At 42.4% G+C, this 19358-nt stretch overlaps 1 protein-coding gene across 4 annotated transcripts; it reads left to right on the forward strand.

Moving 5' to 3' along the window:
• Positions 1-481: 481 nt before the first annotated feature.
• jhy (junctional cadherin complex regulator) lies at positions 482-18716 on the forward strand. 4 transcript variants are annotated; one of them, XR_003461445.1, is made up of 9 exons: positions 482-566; positions 2493-2921; positions 5430-6105; positions 9179-9274; positions 9978-10414; positions 11001-11256; positions 14155-14285; positions 15255-15362; positions 16049-16179. XR_003461445.1 is itself a non-coding variant. In XM_027273362.1 (9 exons), the coding sequence occupies exons 2-9, from the start codon at positions 2557-2559 to the stop codon at positions 16259-16261; spliced, it is 2259 nt and encodes a 752-aa protein (XP_027129163.1). In that variant the 5' UTR covers positions 482-566; positions 2493-2556; the 3' UTR covers positions 16262-18716. The 4 variants fall into 4 exon arrangements, 3 of the variants coding, with proteins under 3 accessions (XP_027129163.1, XP_010749219.3, XP_027129164.1); XM_027273362.1 differs by having other exon boundaries at positions 14155-14241; positions 15234-15362; positions 16049-18716; XM_010750917.3 differs by having other exon boundaries at positions 14155-14241; positions 16049-18716.
• Positions 18717-19358: the final 642 nt, after the last annotated feature.

Raw genomic sequence — 19358 nt, forward strand, 5'->3', positions numbered from 1 at the left:
AGGCAATGTAATCTCAGAGCATAATAACTCAAATAAGGTTACACTTAATTACAACTTAAACAGTTAGGGTTGGGGAGAAAGTGCATAGCAGCTACTGTCAAAACATTTAGATTGGATGCTTTGTTGATCCTGAGGAAAGTTCATGCATTAGACGCAATGAATATTAAACTTAATAAGTTTAAACATGTGCAAAGTAGGCTGCAGTTGTATGAGGTGGCAGAACACTGCTTGCAGTAGTAAAACTACTGTTAGACGAACTAATACTTGTTAAACGACCTGTCAGTGTGGCAAAGATAGGGCGTGTTGGGTTTAGGTGTCAGACACAGACTGTGGTAATAAATGCAGGGCCAACCTTACATGATGAAAAGCACCCCTGTAATAACAGTGATAGTTAAAGGCTTACTTTACTTACACACTGTTACACTTTTAGATCCATTCATCATGTGATAAAATCCCCGCTGCGCATATGCATCCATGTTGTAAACAAGCAGTGGTTAAAAGTCGGAGCTTTTTTGAGGAGCACTTGAACGCGTCGGCGTTGCCATGGTTGCTGCCGAGGCAAACAGGTGAGTTCACTGCTGCTCCGGGTGTTTAATTAGCGGTTAACTGTTTATTTCTAATTATCTGCACACATACAGTGAGTGTGACCGATGCTTTGACGTGGTTTGAACTCGGTTTCCTTCAGTTTCGGACTCAGGCTGGCGGCGTTTGGCAGAAACAAACGGTGACTAGCTTCACAGGTAGCCCGCTGTGAGCGATAGCATCGAGCTAACCTCGTCATTAACAGTTTGAAACGTTAGAAGTTACCTCACCTGTCAGGTCAGTGACCACAGCCCACAGGAAACGAATGTATCAGACCTGTACACGTGAAGTTTTACACACTAAACGTGATACACGTGGAGCAGTTCCATTCAGCTCAAACAGGGTCAGTGGTGCATGTTAGCTCACTGCTACAATAAATGGAATGGGACCTCAGTATCACTGGAAACACCTGTTGACCCCCAAACTATGCATGGATCAGCTTCTCCTGATCTGTTTGGGACATAAAGCCCTTAACTCTGGATATGTTCTTAAGTTGGTAGAAGGCTGTTTTGGTGACTGATTTTATGTGACTGTTGAAGGTCAGATCTGAGTCTATCAACACGCCAAGGTTTCGGACTTTAGTTTCTAGAGACAGTAACTCAAGGTGTTTACTGACAGCAACCCTCTTCTCTTTATTGCCAAAAACAATGACCTCAGTTTTTTCTTGATTTAACTGAAGAAAATGTTGGTTCATCCAATTTTTGACTTGCTCTAGACAGTTACACAATGACTCTATAGGACTGCAGTCATCTGGGGACAGCGCAAGATATATCTGTGTGTCATCTGCATAACTATGATGGTTGACATTAGAATTCTGCAGAATTTGACATATAGGCTGAACAAAAGGGGTCCAAGAACTGACCCCTGAGGAACCCCACATGTCATAGCCACTCGATCTGATTAAATACTTCCAATGGTCACAAAATAACTCCGTTCCTCCAAGTAGGACCTGAACCATTCTAGGACTGTTCCACGGAGTCCTGCCCATGTTTCCAATCTGTTCAGCAGTGTGCTGTGATCCACAGTGTCAGACGCAGCACTGAGATCCAGCAGGACCAGAACGGATACTTTGCCCGAGTCAGTGTTCAACCTTATGTAATTTAACACTCTAATAAGAGCTGTTTCTGTACTGTGGAAACAGTTTAACACTATATACACACGTATAAATAACAGTTTAATCAAAGCCAAGTAACAGTGAACTATGCAATATGTAAATCTAAAACCTTGCACAGAGAATACACTGATTGTTAAAGTGCAGTATGCATGTGAGGAAGATTTAATTTATGTGTTGCACAAGCCAGTTCGATAGCTACTGGACTTGACTTGTTGGAGCGTCTGATTTGAGGGAGGAGTTGTAGAGACGGATGCTCACAGGTAGGAAAGACTTCTTGTGTCTTATGGAGAATGGAGCCATCATTAATGTTGTTAGTAACACCTGAGGTGGCTCCTAACCTTTTCTACCATGCAGTAAACTGTCAACTTGACATATTTCATATAATATTAAATGCATAACAACAACAACCGTGCAGAACAACTGATCAACCCCTACAATTGTGAGATTAAAATGTTTATACCAATAATAATTCAGCAGTTTGTTTTAGTCTCCCATCATAGAAATGAATGAAATGCTGAGATGTATGTCAAATGTTGAGAAGTTGTCTTGTGTTGCTTTGGCGATCCCTAGTGGTGGTCCGGCCCCAAAGTTAGTACAGTTACAACCAGTACATTGAACATTACACTGTATAAAAGACGAGTCAAAAGACTGTCCGTGTTCTCGTGCTTATAGGCGTTCACTCACTTATTGAATTGAACATTGTGATCTTCTAATTTTTGTCAGAAAAGAGTTTTTTGATGCTTCATATCTTCGACCTGACACAAACGTGTATCTCTTGTTTGCTTGTCGGTTGCAGTGTTTGTACGTTCTCACTTTCAAGAACATCTTCATGAAGCAGGCGGTTCACCTACAACCTACAAATGGATAAAGGACTCAAACATGACAAGATGTGTCAAGTGTTGAAGGCTGAGCGTGAGAAGCATTTTTCCCCGGGACAAGCGGTTCTGGCCAACCACTGGGACCCAGTGGAGTCTGACACAGAGAGCTTGGCCCAGGAGAGAGCGTACAGATTGACTGATCGAATCAAATACACACTGCCCCAAAAGGAGATGACAGCTGACAGCTTACAGCACGGGGAAGATGGAGAGGATGAAGATGAAGGTGAACAACATCTTCAGGTTTATGACAGCCTAGAAGTAGGAGCACACCTCCGCGCTAAGAGGAACCCCACCGTGTCACTGACTGAATATGTGGACACGCAAACCGATGGAAGAGAAGGAACGAGGTAATGTGCGCAAGTTCTGTTTGTGTGTTTCAAAGTAACATCAGGGCATACACACCCAGGATGTGGTCAGTAGTGTTTCCTGTTGAACTGGTTAGTCAACTTTTGTATCACCGTGGAAACGTTAGGACTTCAACCAGCTCAGCAAACATGAATTTAGGCTTATATAACAGATAGGATGGCGATGTTCGACATTTTTATTACTGTAAACAAACGACCAAAGGCAAGAAATGAGTTAGTCCATATCTCAATATCTTTTAACTCCCTTAATCCTGTCTGTGACCCCCAGCCATAAGTTCTTATAAGTCTCAAACAGCTGGGTACCGTAGTTTTTATCAAACAGTATTTAAAAGAGCAGAAGCAGGACGGTGTGTGTGGCTTCACGGCAATGAAGGAACATGTCGGCAAGTGCGACAGTGTGGCTCATTGATGAGTTTTGGACAACAGAGGAAGAACATACGTCAAAGAAAATCCTTTTAAGTGACCCGAGGACACCCGAGACTCATTCTGATATGGAGTGACGCTGTTTGGCCAGTAGATGGCAGTAATTGATTTTCGTCTCCAACTGTTGAAAACATGCAGTCATTATTTCTTGGTGGGAAAAAAAAAAGTACAGAAAAATGAGCCGGGTGGAGCATAGATGATGTGAAAACCATCGTGGCCTTGTGCCTGCAGTAATTCCATAAACATGTGGCATTATATAAGCAATTCACCGGGATGAGGACGTGCCTGACCTTGTTCAGTTTGCCCATTGAACTGAACTGTCACTTTCACTGTGGCAAATTAATTAAAATTAAGCCGATAATAGTCGGCGCTCAGACGGAATACAACGAGGAGAATCACAGCAGCAAATCAAAGCTTTCACTTTTTAAACAGCGCACGGATGATAAAAGATAAATAGCCTTCATTCATCACTGCAACAATGCAATGGTGTCAGTTATTTAATGAGATGCAGGCACTGATGGTACATTATAGTGAGAACAGCCTAATTCACGTGCTTTCCAGAATAATGGCTTTCATTCGAGGGAAATTAGATTTTTGTTTAGTTTGGGTGGATCACAATAAGTGGTCACTCGTGGTCCATTAACAAGGATCATTGTTGCCGTAAAGGAGATCCGTCTTTCTCTCTTTTGATGGAGCAGAGGTAGGCATCTATGGCGAGGAACAACACCGCATCTGTTTTTGCACTCTTGTCGACTCGTACTGTTGTTTCCACCTCTCTTTCCTTCAGACACTGAGAGATAGTCACCCCCCCGCCCCCCAAAATAGAAAAAGGGCCGTTCTCCATTCTCAGTTTTCCTGCCATTAACCCGCACACATTGATGCCCACCAAGTGTGGGTCCGCTTCTAAAGTACATTGTTTCAAAGGAAAATGACCATGACATATTCTCACAAAAGGCTCCATTTCACGGAGCCAAGCCAGCGTACGCGGTCCCATTCCCATCATCATGTTCTCATAGTCCTCTCTGCTGCCTCCTCAAAGCGGGTAATCCTTTTCACACACCACCACTGCATAGTTTACAAACCCAATGGGCATTCCTCATTCAAGCAAAAAAGATTCCTATTTAAGCAACTCCATTCATCCCATCCTCACTATATTTTACACCTATCTCCCTCCAAATATTGCAAAAAAGGACATTTGAGCATCGTCTTGTGTGACCAGCTTTTTTCATTTTCCTATTCAGCGTTTGTCACAATATTCCGCTGGCTTTTGTATTTAGGTGTCTGTATCTTGGCCAAGAAATAATAGGCTGTGGTGTTTTGCCAGTGTTGGAAGCATCACGCCCAGCTGCATGTTGTCTATAATGCATTCTCCAACTTGTTTGAGTCTGAGTCATTAGAGAGACATCCCTTACCCTTTTGGCCTCATCGAAGTGAAGGGCCCTACACCTAGGCAACCCTCCCCCCTCCTGACACACAGCATCACGGCAGGAGAATTAGGCTCCCCTCCCAGTAAGCACAACAAAGAGGCTCTCTGCTATTTATTTTAATGAGATCTTTTCATCACCATCAGAAAGAGCATTTTAGCCTGCAATTTTCAAGCCATTTCATAAGCTGAAAATTGCCGTTTGTGAACCATTCCCCCGCTAGTAGCTCTCAAATACGCTCTCATTAGTGAGCCTGGAGGTGAAAATACGAAGATTATCTGTAAATACAGGCTCATAATCCCCCTCATCTGTTTCAATTTCAGAAGTCTCTGATAAGGCCTCGCTCTCTTTGTTTGAGGACATCATCATTCTAATAATGGTGTAATGCCTCTTGTTCCTTTGACCTCTCACTACAGGCGTACATGGCATTCACATGTTTGTTAAATCTCCTTTGAATATGGAAATGTCATTAATAACACTGCGTACTAACAATTAAATCAATTACTAATCATTTGATGAAGGCCCTGCTCTACATGTATGGACACATCTTTGATGATTTTCTCCAATTATAACTTGCTCATGTAAATATTAATTAATCTCAGGCTTGTTGTATTAAAAGTTATTGTCTTTCTTTAACTTTTAGCGGCCAGCTGCTCTCTGATGACGCTTATTCTGACCTGCGCTATGACCCAAACTGGAGGACCAACCTGAAGGGAGCTGGCCGCTTCAACGAGAGTCCGCAGGTTTCCGTCAAGGAATATTACCAAGTCCCTAAAGAGACGTCCAGTGACAGGCTGGCACCGGTAATGAAAGGAGGATACAGATACATTGTCGACACAGGTCCAGCTGCTGTGGTGACTCCTCACACGGCTGACGATCACTCTGACCAGCCATACCACCTTCACCCACAGGGCGGTCAGGATAGCTCTCCCCACTGTCACAACCAGGTTTCAAAACTTCGATCACCAGAGGTCGACCTTTCAAGGCCGTCCAGAGAGAGTGACAACATTTCACAGAGAGGAGCGAAGACGAAGAGTGAAAAATATATCAGCAGGTGTCCTGAGCTGACAGAGAAAGAAGAATATAAGACCTACTACCAGCAAGAACTGAGACACCCACGAGGAGGGCCCAGTGAGACACAGCACATGAGCACGACCACACTGTCGAGTCCAAAGGTTTCATCCAACAATAAGGTAGAAAGACTCACAGAGGACATTGTGGAACGCAACAAAATAACCCTGGGCCGCAACACGTCCAAATGTGGCTCCTATGCGACGGTGCATGCACTGAAGCAGGACACGCCTCATGATGTGAACAAGGTGTGTATGAAATGAAGAGTCACAGAATCACAGAATTAGGATATAATCTCCAACGACACACTCTCAGACAGCGCTCTCTCGAAGCAGGTTGCAGTTACAGAAACGGACACCAGGAGCTGCACTAGCACTGATAATGTTTTTTTTGGGCAGCTGAGCTATTGTTGCACTGACATGACTTTAAGATGAGGTTTGACTGGGGGCGGACTACAGGAAATGTTGGAGATAATATTAGTCTTGACACTTTGGTGTTTGGTGACATGGCCTTACAGGTCGTTGTTTAGCGACGGACAGATTAATTCTGTCTATTGAATCTAGTATTTAGATGTTTTCATATTTTCTATAGAAAATGTGAAACCACTGAGCTCTGATGTGATCATAAAAGTAAAAGTGTTCCCTTGAACGCTTAGTATAATCTTGGACACATTGTTAATGATCAGTTGCATGAATACGTGAGCACAACATAGGCCAAGATTGTTTGCTTCTTCATTCCCATTTATTTTTTTCTTCCTCACCAGGCGAGCTTACGCTCAGTTAGTAATATTATTCCTATCCATATGCCCTTTATTGTCATCTCCGACAACAACTAAGAGAATATGATGTATGCTCTGACCCAGTCTGGAAAATTAATTTGGCAGAGGAGCATAGCTGTTTTCATCTGCCCTCTCCTCCTCCACCATATGAAAAGAGCCATGTCTGGCTATGCAGTGCTTATTATGAGTTGATGTGTACAACAAGAACATCAGAGACGCACGGTTACCAATAGGCTCTTAGACATCCCTGCACCTGGCACAGTGGCATAATTGGTCGGGATGGCCCGCATTCCCCATTTGTCGGGCCACAAGACTGTTTGCTGGCTATAATACCCCCAACCTTGTTCACCCATCTGAGCCCCAGCCCTCTACAATGTCTCATATCATCACCATTTACATAGTCAAGAGCCGTTAGCTTTGTGCAATGGTAAACAGAGCCAGAGCCTTTCCCTCTCCTGAACCCTTGTGCTTTGTCATTTTCCCTCTGAATTCGCTTATTAGTTTTCAATTGCCCCGTCTCCCCAAAGACGTGTCTCACTTAATGGGGGATATAGGGCATAAAAGAAGGGGGCACCAATTTGCATGTCGTCCATTTCTTGTTTGCAGCGTAGGATTAATCTGTGAACCGGGTGTGTTACGAGAACCGCAAAGTGTGTCAATAAAGATTAAAGCAACTTAAATTTTAAACTATAATTTACACAATATAAAATAATAATAAACAGGCTCATAAAAATAGTGACAGGGACACCCCAAAACAGAATTAATTAATGAGATTTATCTGAATTTGGGCAGCGCATTCTTGATTTGCTGACGTGTGAACACGAGCAGACTTAAATCAAAAACACAACTAACTTCAAGATCAAGACAGACATCATCTGCTGATGTTTCTCTGTCAGATTGGACTTTTCTTCTCTGTCCTACTCTAAATGAAAATACTGAAGATCAAAGAGAATTTTGTTATCTTCTACCTTTAGGATGCGACTTACGGGAAATGTAATATTAAAGTTAAGCGAGAGAGACGTTTAAAAAAAAAACAAAAAAACAACTTTCAGAATTAGGATAAGCACACATCTTTCATCAAACCACTCGTTCTGCTTCCACCCAGCCTTCTCGTCTCCCGAAAGATAGCAACACTCCATGTACAAATGGCATCAGTTTCACAAATCAATATGAGTTCAGACAAGCCAGTTGTTACTGGGCCCTTTTTTAAAAAAATCCCCCATTTGGTCTTTTGAAGAGAACTGCCATCTGAAGGCAACTTGTGATAATTAGAAATGTTATTAAATGTACACAATTTCCTAATGCAGCAAATGTTTAGCCCAGCCAAGTGGCAGAGTGGCGGTAGCAATGATTGGCTTCATCGAGGCTTGGGCCTCCTTTGATAAAGACAGAAGTAGCAGATCAATCTTCTGCTATTGCACTCACCCCTTAGAGTCCCTTCTCCTCTTGCAGGCCCTCACTTCAAAGCCCGGGGAACATAATGTACAATCTTTTAATAGCTTTAGTCCAAAGCTCTGGGGAGCTCTCTGCCACTGTATACCCTGCCTCAGTCTAAACACCTAATCAAGATTACCTGGGCCGGCCACAATAGCAGCTAAATGCAATTCAAGATCCACAGATCCTTTGAAGTCTTCATTGGGAAAAGCAGATGTTTCCCGGGTACAGGAGGTAATACAGCTAGCTGCAATTGCCCGACTTTGTTGTGACATCGTCTCGCAGAGAAGAAATTACGGGCCTCCCAATTTAGCAGAAAAGATATTACGCAGCTTACCGTGCTCGAAATGCAATACAGCCATGATCATTTTCTCCAACTGATTGGGATGTTTATAATGGGTGACAAAAGGCGATGGCAGGGGGAATGGGTAAAGGTGAGAGAGGCACAAAGTGTTTGTGTATGTGTGTGAGTGTGTACACTGCTGGACAGACGGTAGTCACTGACACCTGATTGATCATCCGAAACCCAAATGTCTGGAAGTCTCTTTATCATTTCGAACAGATTTTCGGTTCAGTTAATTACATTTACACAAAGAACCATACATACAGCTTACATACTGAAACAGCAGTCTGTCCAACAGTGCTCTGATTTCCCACCCCCCCATCCTATTAGACGCAATCACAAACACACTTATTGACGGATGTGTTACAACTGGATCCACTCACTCCTTTTGACCTTCACCTATTCAAGCTCACAGAATTAGTGGCATTCAGTGAAAAAGTCTTCAGCCTGTCAATATCATCGATCCACTCAGATGGTCCTCTGCCGCCGAGGGGAGTCCTGAAGTTGACTAAATGATTTTCATTACAGCATTAACAGAACATATTTCCATGCCACAAACTGGTACATTAGGAACAACTGAAACAGTAAATGGATATGAATACGATGTAGGTCGAAGGCGATGAAATTGATGCAGTGTTTTATACAGCTGAGTAGGTGCAGCTTTGTAGGGTTTAATGGGATTTGGTAAAGGTGACACTTCCAAGTGTATAGAGAGAAAAACATTGTTTCGTATCAGCGTGTTGCTTTTTCTTCTGTCTGTCTAAAGGTGCACGAAACTCTGAAGGAGACGGCGAGCACAGAGAGTCGAGAGGACAGTTCAGACCCCAAGCTGAGGTGGCTCCAGAAAACACAGGAGCTGAAGGTAGGACCCTCCTATAGCGTGAAAATCTAGTAAAAAAATAATAAAAATCTAGCTGAACTTCCACGGTCATCTAGCTGCTGCTCCAAAAAGGAATTTAAATTTCCTTCAGGGAACGTGGACGCAATCACTGATGCCGTTGTCGCGCCAGCATGATTTAAAAAAATAAAATAAAAAGAGGAGTCGGAGTGAAAAAGGACGGGAGGATTGGAGGAGCATTATTATTTTGAGCACTTGAGCAGCCACCTTAACGCTGCCAAGCAGAGGAGCATGAATATTTTCCCACTGGAACGGGCAAAGCTGGTGTTTGCTAAATCAGCGGCATTAGATGCATGAGACACCGGCTCATAGACCTCCTGCTAAATAATTTGGTGAGATCATGCAAAGAAGAGCCCGGCCCTTCTTACACTCGGGGAAGAATTGTGCCTCTTTTTTTTAAGAGTTCATGTTTGCGTGTTGTTGTTTTTGTGGTGTAAATGGACAGATTTAGAGTTGATGCTTGGCGCTCCGCAGCACCTTCAGAAACAGGCCATGCTATACTTTAAAAGTTAGCATATATCACAGAAATGCAGAGGAGCTACAGATGTAAATGTTCATGCAGTCTTTAATCTGACAATGGCACAAGGAGTTTATAGTTATATAACAAACAATTTCTATGCTTTGACATGCTTTTATCCCCAAACTGTTAATCCTACTCTAACCCCAGGTCGCCCAAATCAGCAAAGGAAAGAAAGCCCAGCGGAAATACCCCACCCCACCCCAACAGCAGAAGCCCCCCATCCCGGGGATAGGAGCTGAGCGGGTAGACTGTCTGAGCTCTCCATTAGCAAGACCAGCCGCCGTAATTCCACCAAAACCTCAGAAGGTGACTCCATCGCAGCCTTTGGCCCCCACCTTCCACCTCAACATCAACCTCGACGCCTCCCTCCTTCCACTGCTCCAGCAGAAGACGCAGGATGCGGTCATCAACGTAGCGTCTCGTCATGGTCATCCTCATTGGACCCCCGCCTCTGATGTTGATCTTGCATTGTCTCCTAGATATATACTAACAAATCCAGGAAAATACTCCCAGATGTCTCAGAAAGAGATAAATGCACAACTTCACCACCAGAACCTGGAGAGCAGCCCTGAACAGTGGCAAAGGTAGAATGATATTACATTTTAAGGATCACTGTGGCATCTGATAATAACACTTTAATAAATAGATAACTTCACACAGTAAAGCCGGGACACTCAACTCGAACATTAATAATATTTATCAGTTAAAATAAATGAACTTTATGATTGTTGTGTCAGAATAAAACAACTTCAGAATCAGAATCTTCCCTTTTCTTGCAGTGCTAACATTAGCAACCGAAACAGCAATTCAAATTTGGCAAATTGACAAATATTTTGGCAAATTTTGAACTGCCTGTTTGTTTATTGTCATCCCTTTCGACGTTTGCTGATCTCACTTTTCTTTGCCGAGAGGCAAATTCAGTCACAGCTGTCCAAGACCCAAAATCAAGTGTCACCATTTCTGCACAGCGGATTGCTGATAGGTTAACTTCACGGCCAAAGGACATTATTGAACATTTTATTAACTGAAAAATCAGTTTATTTTCATCGTGAATTAGGGATAATTTGTTTGGGCCAATAATCATAATAATAATAATAAAATGATGACAAATGACAGCACTAGCACTAATATGAATAACATAATATGACTAATAATGATTGTTTTGTCCAGTGATCTGTCATCATGGGATCCCTCAGATGAGGTTCATTTCCAACAAAACTTCCCCGGGACGCCCACCACCACTTCCTCACTGGCTTCGGGCTCCTACACAGTTCTGCCCCCAATAGGAAAGCCAACGACGGGCACAGAGGCCGAGCTGAGCCCCGGTCAGACCGGGGACACCGCCTGCATCCACAGAAGCAGCTCCGACGGTTACCTGGTTCAGATGGAGAAACAGAAGCAGCTGAGGACGAGAGTCACTTACAAGGTTAGACACTGAATGTATCAGTTTATTATTGTATGTCTGTGTCTGTCATCTAATCTGAGGATTTGTTGTTGTTGTTGTTGTTGTTGTTGTTGTTGTGTCATGCATTTTTAAACTGTGTTTTTAACGCAGCTCAAGCGCCACAAAACCCACTCAGCACTTACTGAATCACCGCATTCAAGTTAGAAAAATAAGGGAAGAAAAACTCATTATGCAGTTTCGCCTAACAAAAGTGACACATGAATTCTTCAATTGAGTGGCGTTCCCCTTTAATCCCCACGTACACGAGAGGTTACACAAATAAATGCCCCTTTGAAGTCCCGAATAATCCCCTCAGCTGCCTCCATGCAGGGACTGCTTAATCCAGCAGGAGTGTTCTGGTGACTAAGGGCACAAAACATCAGGTTAATTGTCTAGCTCCACTAAGATACACTTAATTGCTATAAGATGATGACTATATAAACCACTGGCTCTGAAAAGCCATTTGAAGATGTGTTAGAGGATAAGGTGATTAAAAGGGAGAGAGTCTGTGAGGCGCAGGGCCACTAAAGATGCCCATTTGCATTTAATGATTTGGTTGTTGTTGTTTTTTTTTTTCTCCCTCCTTTGGTTTGTCGGGCTGAGTTGTGCAGGTGGCGTCTGAGTAGGAAGTGACAGGCATGCTGCCTTTACCAAGGTAGCTGCATAGACAGGTGTGGATATTCACTACCCTCACGAGTCACAAAATAATGATTAACACTTCGAGTGGCTGGTGGATGTTTTAAAAACATACTTTCCTACCCTGAAAACTTCCACATGGCTCATTTTTCATCAGTTAAATAAAGCAGTCGGATAAATCTGAATTTCAAAAAACAGACTACAGTCTATAAGTTGCATCCTTTCATCACCAGTATCTAATTCTCAGCTAATTAGCTGACCTCGCTGTGATCTTTTTAACATATTAAAGTGATGTTGATTAGCCAAAGATGCTCCGTTAACGATGTAAGACAAGAGAGCGACACTGCATAAACATAAACGTGTGTCAATGTATTCATGAATCTTAGATACTTCAAACATTTTCACATCTCTAATGTCTCGGATGCCGCAGGTCCTCTTAAAGTGAGGTGAGGTCAGCATGTATCGTTTATTGTTACAGTTACTCTGTTGGCAACAGTTTAATTATCACCGGTTAACAACTAACGGACATGAGAAAGGTTAGAAAGTATGATTAAGTGTTACGAGTTGTATCCACGCCGGAGCCCTCGCATCGTCCTCCTGCCGTGCTCACCACTCCCCACCCTTTGACCTCCCATCTCTCCCACCATGTTAGCCATCATGTCTGACGAGATTACAGGCTCAATTTGTAAAGCAGTCTGGCTGCAGTGGCCGGGCATGAAAGCAGATGAGCATGACTTAGGAGTGGGAGAGAGAGGGGAGAGGGCTTGGAAAGAAAGGTACCCTGTTGTGTCCATGGCCAGCGGCTAAAGCAAACTGAAATCCTCCTTCTGAAAAGCAGCCAGCACAATCTGGAATGATTAGCTCCCTTTTGTCTGGGGCAGCATGTGGATTGCAAGCAGCCATGGTCACACACACACACACACACACACACACACACACACACACACACACACACACACACACACACCATCACCGGCACCTGCGAAGAAACGGGTGTACAATACGTCTCTTTGTGCCTTCACCCATATTACTCACCAACAGTGTAGCTGAGAAAAGAAAGAAATTTGAATATTGTATTGGAGTCTAAATAGGAAACACAAAATTCAAGTACTGCTTTATATATTTTTTTGTGTCTTTTGAATATAGAAGATCACTAAATACATAATTTCAGGTGATCATCTGTGTCGGTAGGTGCGTTATTTGGCACAGACCAGCGTTACCGTCGCTGGAACCACGTCACTCGTGTGTGACATGAAAATATTCGCTGTTTGTGTGTCATGTGTGCAGCTGAGCATGAAATGGACTCAGGGGTTCATCATGTCCGATGCATGCAAGGTCAGCGTGCCCCTTTTTGTCCCAAGGAATGTCCTCTCCATACACAGTATGTCCATACTGCAGTAACGTGCCACATCCATTTACAGTATATCAGCAGCTGTAGTGTAGCGCAGGTATACGTGGTGTATCGAGTGCCTTATTTTTCAGTTGACATCGGGCGTGTCCACTTCCGAATCCTCTCTGACGTGCGTCGTTCGGTAACATTCTGCAAACTGTAATTTGTTTTTCCTCGGACGGTCGAAGACATGACATGGTTGTCGATTTTCAGGAGCAGATGGAGAAAAGAAAAAGGGATACTTCACCCAAAATGCGTAATTATGTAGCAGTGTCATCTGTATTTATTGTAAAAAATTCTGTGACAATGTGCAGGTCCATTTTTGGGTGAGCTAAATATGGAAGAGTAGACAAGTCACTGTTTATAACACAGGGCGTTTATGAGTGTGAAAATCTTCATTAAATTATCGAGCACGAGTCCACTATAATGTTATAAAGTTTGTTTTTGTGAGTTACTGAACAGGAAGGATGAAGACAGCGTCAGTCACATTGAGGCTCTGTCTCGTCATGTCGTCCGTCAGGCATTTGTCTGTCATTTGATGCATTATTAGTTTTTTTTTTCCGGTGCATTTGAACCCGATGAGAGACATTTGAAATGGATCAAAATTGCTCTCGGTGTCACTTTGACAGCCATCAAAAGAAATGGACTCGAGTTCAACAAAAGTCTGCAAATTAAAAGTGTCACTTGATGTTTGATGGCCGTCGATTGTCAACTTTCAAAACTTCTTCGGTCTTTCTCTCTCTCGCTTCAATTCAAAAAGCTTGATTGGCGTGAAATACAACACAGAAGAACAGCAACAGCGTAATTAATATCCAAACCATTCAAATGTATGCACGTGTCTCTGTTTCTCTCAGGCATACAGTCTTAAAGACTACAAGCAGCTGAGGTCAGATATAAACCTGCGAGGCCTGGGTCCTGACTACAAAGCCATTGAAAAGACAGTGAGTACTGACCTGCAACGTCAGCAGAAACCAGTTTGTGTCAGGTGTGTTCATTTATCCAGAAACTGCTCTGATAGATGGAGATGACACACGAGAAGGCCGCATGGCTCTGAACTGTGGATGGTTTGTGGACTCATATGTGAATACAGTTTGGTTATACTGTTTTTTTGGCAGGTGGTATCATATTTTTCTTGTTGTTACTCCTCACTGGGATCCGAAACATCCAGTAAAAACTCAGAAAGCTAAAACAAAGTGCAGTATTGACTGAGAGACAATAACATAGACGTGGGTAGAGAGTCTTGTATATTTATTTACATGCATTTATCCGTCTTATGAGAGCTTTTCACAAATATGAGACAGAAATACTGAACTGTACAATATGTAGTGTCCACATGTCTCTGCTTTCTATGTTTGAGAGCCTCTATTCATATCCAAGAAATAGAAGAAAAGACTGTCCAGCATATGAGGATGTTATGTTCATTTGCTGTTTGCTGATATCAGCTACAAGAAGTGACGTGGACAAACATGATTAGCTGTCTTTCAGTCTGTCTCTAAACACTGATGTCCACCAGTGTCACTGTGTGTCCACTGACCGTGTCCCGATTGTCTGAGTTCATCATTTAAATGCTCATATGCTGTTCCACGGATAAAATTCCATTTACAAAGCAAAGAGAGTACCCCTAATAAGTTAAGTGCTCTTTGTGCTTTGATATATCTTTTGTTAGTCCCCAGTTGTAAAAAGTGAGCATGTTTGGCCAATTTACACTTGATTGAGCCCCCGTGCATCTCCAGGGCCAAGCCTATTAGTGAATGATATGTGTAAATGTTGATAGGCCCGCTGAATGGCTCGCTGTGTTTGGGGTTTTTTTTTGGGCTGCGTGGAGAGGCTCTGCCAATGGGATACACAAAGAGAAGGGCCTTAAGGGAGAAATGGCTCAGTTAATTAAACCCCCTTTTATAATCTGTTTCTCTCTCTCTTTCACCGTCATCATGCTGAGAAAATGAAACGACAGAGGCTGTATTCAAATGTGATCCGCGAGCAGAACAAAAAGATAAGTAGGATACCCTTTCTACCGGCCAAGGACCCGGAAGGCAATGACAAGAAAGTTCCCAGGATGAAGGTGTGTGTGTGTGTGTGTGTGAACTCAACCACATGTTGCTTTTTTCACATGCCCTTGTTTTCTCTTATATATATATAAATATATATTAAATCAAATGACATTAGGGAGACTATGTGGTACCAACCTGGGACCTGTCCTTCACAGCTGTTCACCAAACATTGTTTTATCCTCGATAAGTGGTCTCACAAGCAAACATGGTGATTGGTTACGGTAAAATACTGCATATGAATACAGGATAATAGCACACGCATTACAATAATTGAGAATAAGTGAGCTGTTATACTGCTGCAAAGGGAGCGAGCGTGCAGAACAATAAAAATCTACAAAATGTAGTAAGGCACGGCGTGCAGATTTTTCATTGGCTTATTGAGTGGACACGATGATTCAGTCGGTTCCCCTCGTACTTGTTGTTGATGTTTATTTGAATGCACATTTTGAAGTATCACATTAACGCTGCCATGCCTGCATCATGCATCCGTGATCGCTGCACGCAGATATGATGTAACATTCCTCTTTTTTCAAATGACGTAATCTTGTTGTACGCTCTTCTGGTTTTCCAACCGGAGAAACGTAACGTACTTATTTAGTGAATCAGCTGCTAATGTGATTTTTATCAACTTTTGAAATGTTCTTATACACAACATTCACTGTATATATATTTTAGATTCTCTTTCTTTCAATCTTAGGCCTTGGAATATGCCAAGACAATAGCCAAACCTCCTGTACAGCCTCAGTCAAAGCAGACACAGAAACACGACTCCGAAGGCTTCACCGAGCACGCTCCGTACTTGGAGGAGTTGGACATGTCCGAGTCGGTCTCACTGGAAGTCCTCAGGAAACGGCATGAGGAAGAAAAGAAGGCAGTGGCTGTCCTCCGAAAAGTACATGCTGCTGTCTGAGGGAAGGTATCACTCAACTGAACAGTCCATGGAACATGTAGAACACAACATGCTGCTTCATCACATTTACTAACAAATCACTCCCACGTGCACTTAACGCGTTATTTTGGAAAGAATCACCAAAAGATAACCAAAGATAAGAGAGTCAGCCATCGCCTGTGTTACTTTAAACACATTGTGTGTCACCGGGTCAGACGGCTATACTGCAAAGACAGAGGCTGCTGTTCTCTCAGCACATGCATACCCGAAGCTTTCGAAGTTTCTGGTTATCGTAGACAATGAACAGACTGACAGAGTGCTGGTAGAAGAACATTCCCCTCCTCAGAATAAATATACATGTATTTTGCAAGATGTAAACACGGTTTTACAGTTTGGTAACTGTATCAATTAATATATGTGTGGATATAATAGCTCACATTGTTCCCTTATATTGACGTTATCTTCAACAGTTTTTGTCACAGTTTATGTCATGATGACACACATCACGTCTTGTCTGTGAGCACTTTTACAGTTTGATTCCCTCGTGCTGGCTGCTCAGTCAACTTCATGCCAGAGTACGATCATAGCACGGTAACTCATGTTGCACTTGGACGACGATTTCTTGTTCCTCTCACACCAATATCACGAATATACAACCCGTAGATGTCAGAGGCACGTCACGGACTTGTGCGCGCTTAAACGTCCAGTGTGTAGGATTTAGTGGCATCTTGTGGTGAAGTTGCAAAGTGCAACTAGCTCAATACCCCTCGCCTCACCTATCGCCTATCTAGAGCCAGTATTTGTCCGTTCTGTGCTAATGTAGAAACATCGAAAAACACAGTTCTTCTTATTTCCAGGTGATTATACACTAATGGAAACATTAGAACCTCATTCTATAAATAGAGCGCCGTAATTCAGACACATTTTGGCAGATTAAAGCCACAAAATCCAGATTTTGGTGAAAGAGAAGCCTGAGTGGAACCGAGGCTCATTAATGCCATCGCGACACGTTAGAAAAAGTGAGATCTTGAGGTGAACTTTATAAAGGAATGACTCCATCTTTGTTTGTATCATTACAGTGTAGCCTGTAGTAGCATTTAACACTCCAGAGGCATCATGTGTAATCACATCCAGTCACTGACTTGTGTTTCACACTCGAAATTCTTATTCTATATGTCAAAATAGAGCATTATTTTAATATTCTCCATATACAAACACATAAGACAGTCTGAACAAATCACAAATTGGACTATAAGTGAAGTCTCTGCATATCCAAGGTAGACTAAACAGTTAACAGTTAAATGCTGATGTCACCTGTAGGAGACAAATAAACACGCCTCGTCTATTGGATCCAATGTCAGTCCTTCCCCTGTTATAATATATTACACACACACATCGTAACATTATTTTTATCCTGTTAGGTTAGAAACTTTGTATGAAATGTAGGATTGGTGCATTGGATTGATTTTAGCAGTTGCACTCATACTTATTATATTATTGTTTGCTATGATCACACGTAACTGTATGTACCTGCTCAATAGACGGATATTAAACAGCGTCTGTCAGGCTTTGTGTTATTGCTAAAGAAGAGATGAACGTCACCGAAGCCTTAATAAATTGAAGAGGTCCTGATTTGTCAACCTTTCCGAACTCTCCCAGACCACTGCTTCATTCCCACAGGCTCTTTTATTTTGGAAGTTATTGATATTTAAGCCACACGATCAGCTCGTCTCCTCGTCCTGATATACCTGGTTACACTCCGTGTTGTAGGTCTGTCTCCGTGTCTTTGACACTGATCCGAGTCGTAGTCCTGCGTTTTGCAGCCATGTTCTCGGTAGAACCCCCTCCCCTCAACGCAAAAACACACTCTCAAGCAGCTCATTTTACTAATTGAACCCTCAGATCATTATCAAAGCACGATTTACCTCTGTGCAATATTTTAATTAGATTATAGTCTCTATTTAACCCATCGTGGGCTCTTTGAAGCTCTGTGTTTTTAGTGTTAAGTCCTCAGATGCGCGGTTGGAAAACAAATGACAGAGGCCTTTTTAATTTAATGAGAATCCCTGCCTATCCAGGCCGAGTCTCTTTGCATCTTTTTTAGGTCCCACCTACTCGTTTTTTGCCATTGAAATCCAGTTAATTGAAGGAGTCTTTCACCGCCATACATGAAGGGGGCCAAATTAGCATCCCTTTCTGCCCATTGGGAAGCTACGGCAGACGTGGACGCTTTGATGTGAGAAGCACGCTTTCAGTAGGCGACAGGCTTCCTGAAAATGAGCTGATGGCCCTGCTATTAGGCCCAAATGCAGATGCGTCCATGTGTTGCAAAACGCTTAATCTTTTAATTGATCACCTTCTGCATGGCCTATTCTCCACATAGGGTTTTTTTTTCCTCCTCCCCGGCTGCCTGTTAATCAGAATCACATTTTGATGATGACATAAATTGCTTTTCAAAAGGCAGGAAGGGATGGCGCACTCAGAACGAAGCACAAAAACACTTTAATACATGTAGGTAAGAGCTGAAATGTGTTTCAGAAAGAGTTATCAAATTAATAATTACCCCACAAGCCTCCGTCGTTAGAATAAATGGACAATAAATAGTTTGCTATAGCACTGACAGGAGGGCAGCTCTTTTCTCGTACACCTGCTTTGTTTTATCCACGGACACACACACTCGCTCAGGTGGAGCAAAGTGGATTTTATCTTTGTCAATAAGCGAGCATCTGTTGATCAAAATGATTTAAAGATTGTTTCACTGACAGATCGTACATTATTTTAATGTTTACTCACATCCAGCATGTTCAATAAGACACGAGCTGCTGATGCTGCTCCAAACGATGAACACAACAGGATAAAATAATTAAAATAATAAAGCCTGTTTCTGACCATAAAATAAAAATGTGCTGAAAATTCTGATTTTTGTTGTTTTGTTCCGTTATTTCCATGAACACTGCTCATAAAGATTTAAATGTTTTAATAAAGATCTGCTCATCTCTGCAATATTTTTAAAGATCCATGTTGCCACAAATAGGTGATGCAAAAAATAAATTTTCAGCATATTTTATTAAATACTCATAGTTCATATTAATTTAGTAACAGTGGTGTTTGCCGCAGT

Source organism: Larimichthys crocea, chromosome XXII (genome assembly GCF_000972845.2).
Source record: "Larimichthys crocea isolate SSNF chromosome XXII, L_crocea_2.0, whole genome shotgun sequence".
Taxonomy (NCBI): domain Eukaryota; kingdom Metazoa; phylum Chordata; class Actinopteri; family Sciaenidae; genus Larimichthys; species Larimichthys crocea.

Excerpts from the sequence above, each read along its gene's own strand:
- jhy (XM_027273362.1), top strand. The coding sequence starts at position 2,557 with ATGGATAAAGGACTCAAACATGACAAGATGTGTCAAGTGTTGAAGGCT. Across the intron at positions 10,415-11,000 it reads AGCCCTGAACAGTGGCAAAG|TGATCTGTCATCATGGGATC; the intron begins GTAGAATGATAT and ends TGTTTTGTCCAG. Across the intron at positions 11,257-14,154 it reads GGACGAGAGTCACTTACAAG|GCATACAGTCTTAAAGACTA; the intron begins GTTAGACACTGA and ends TGTTTCTCTCAG.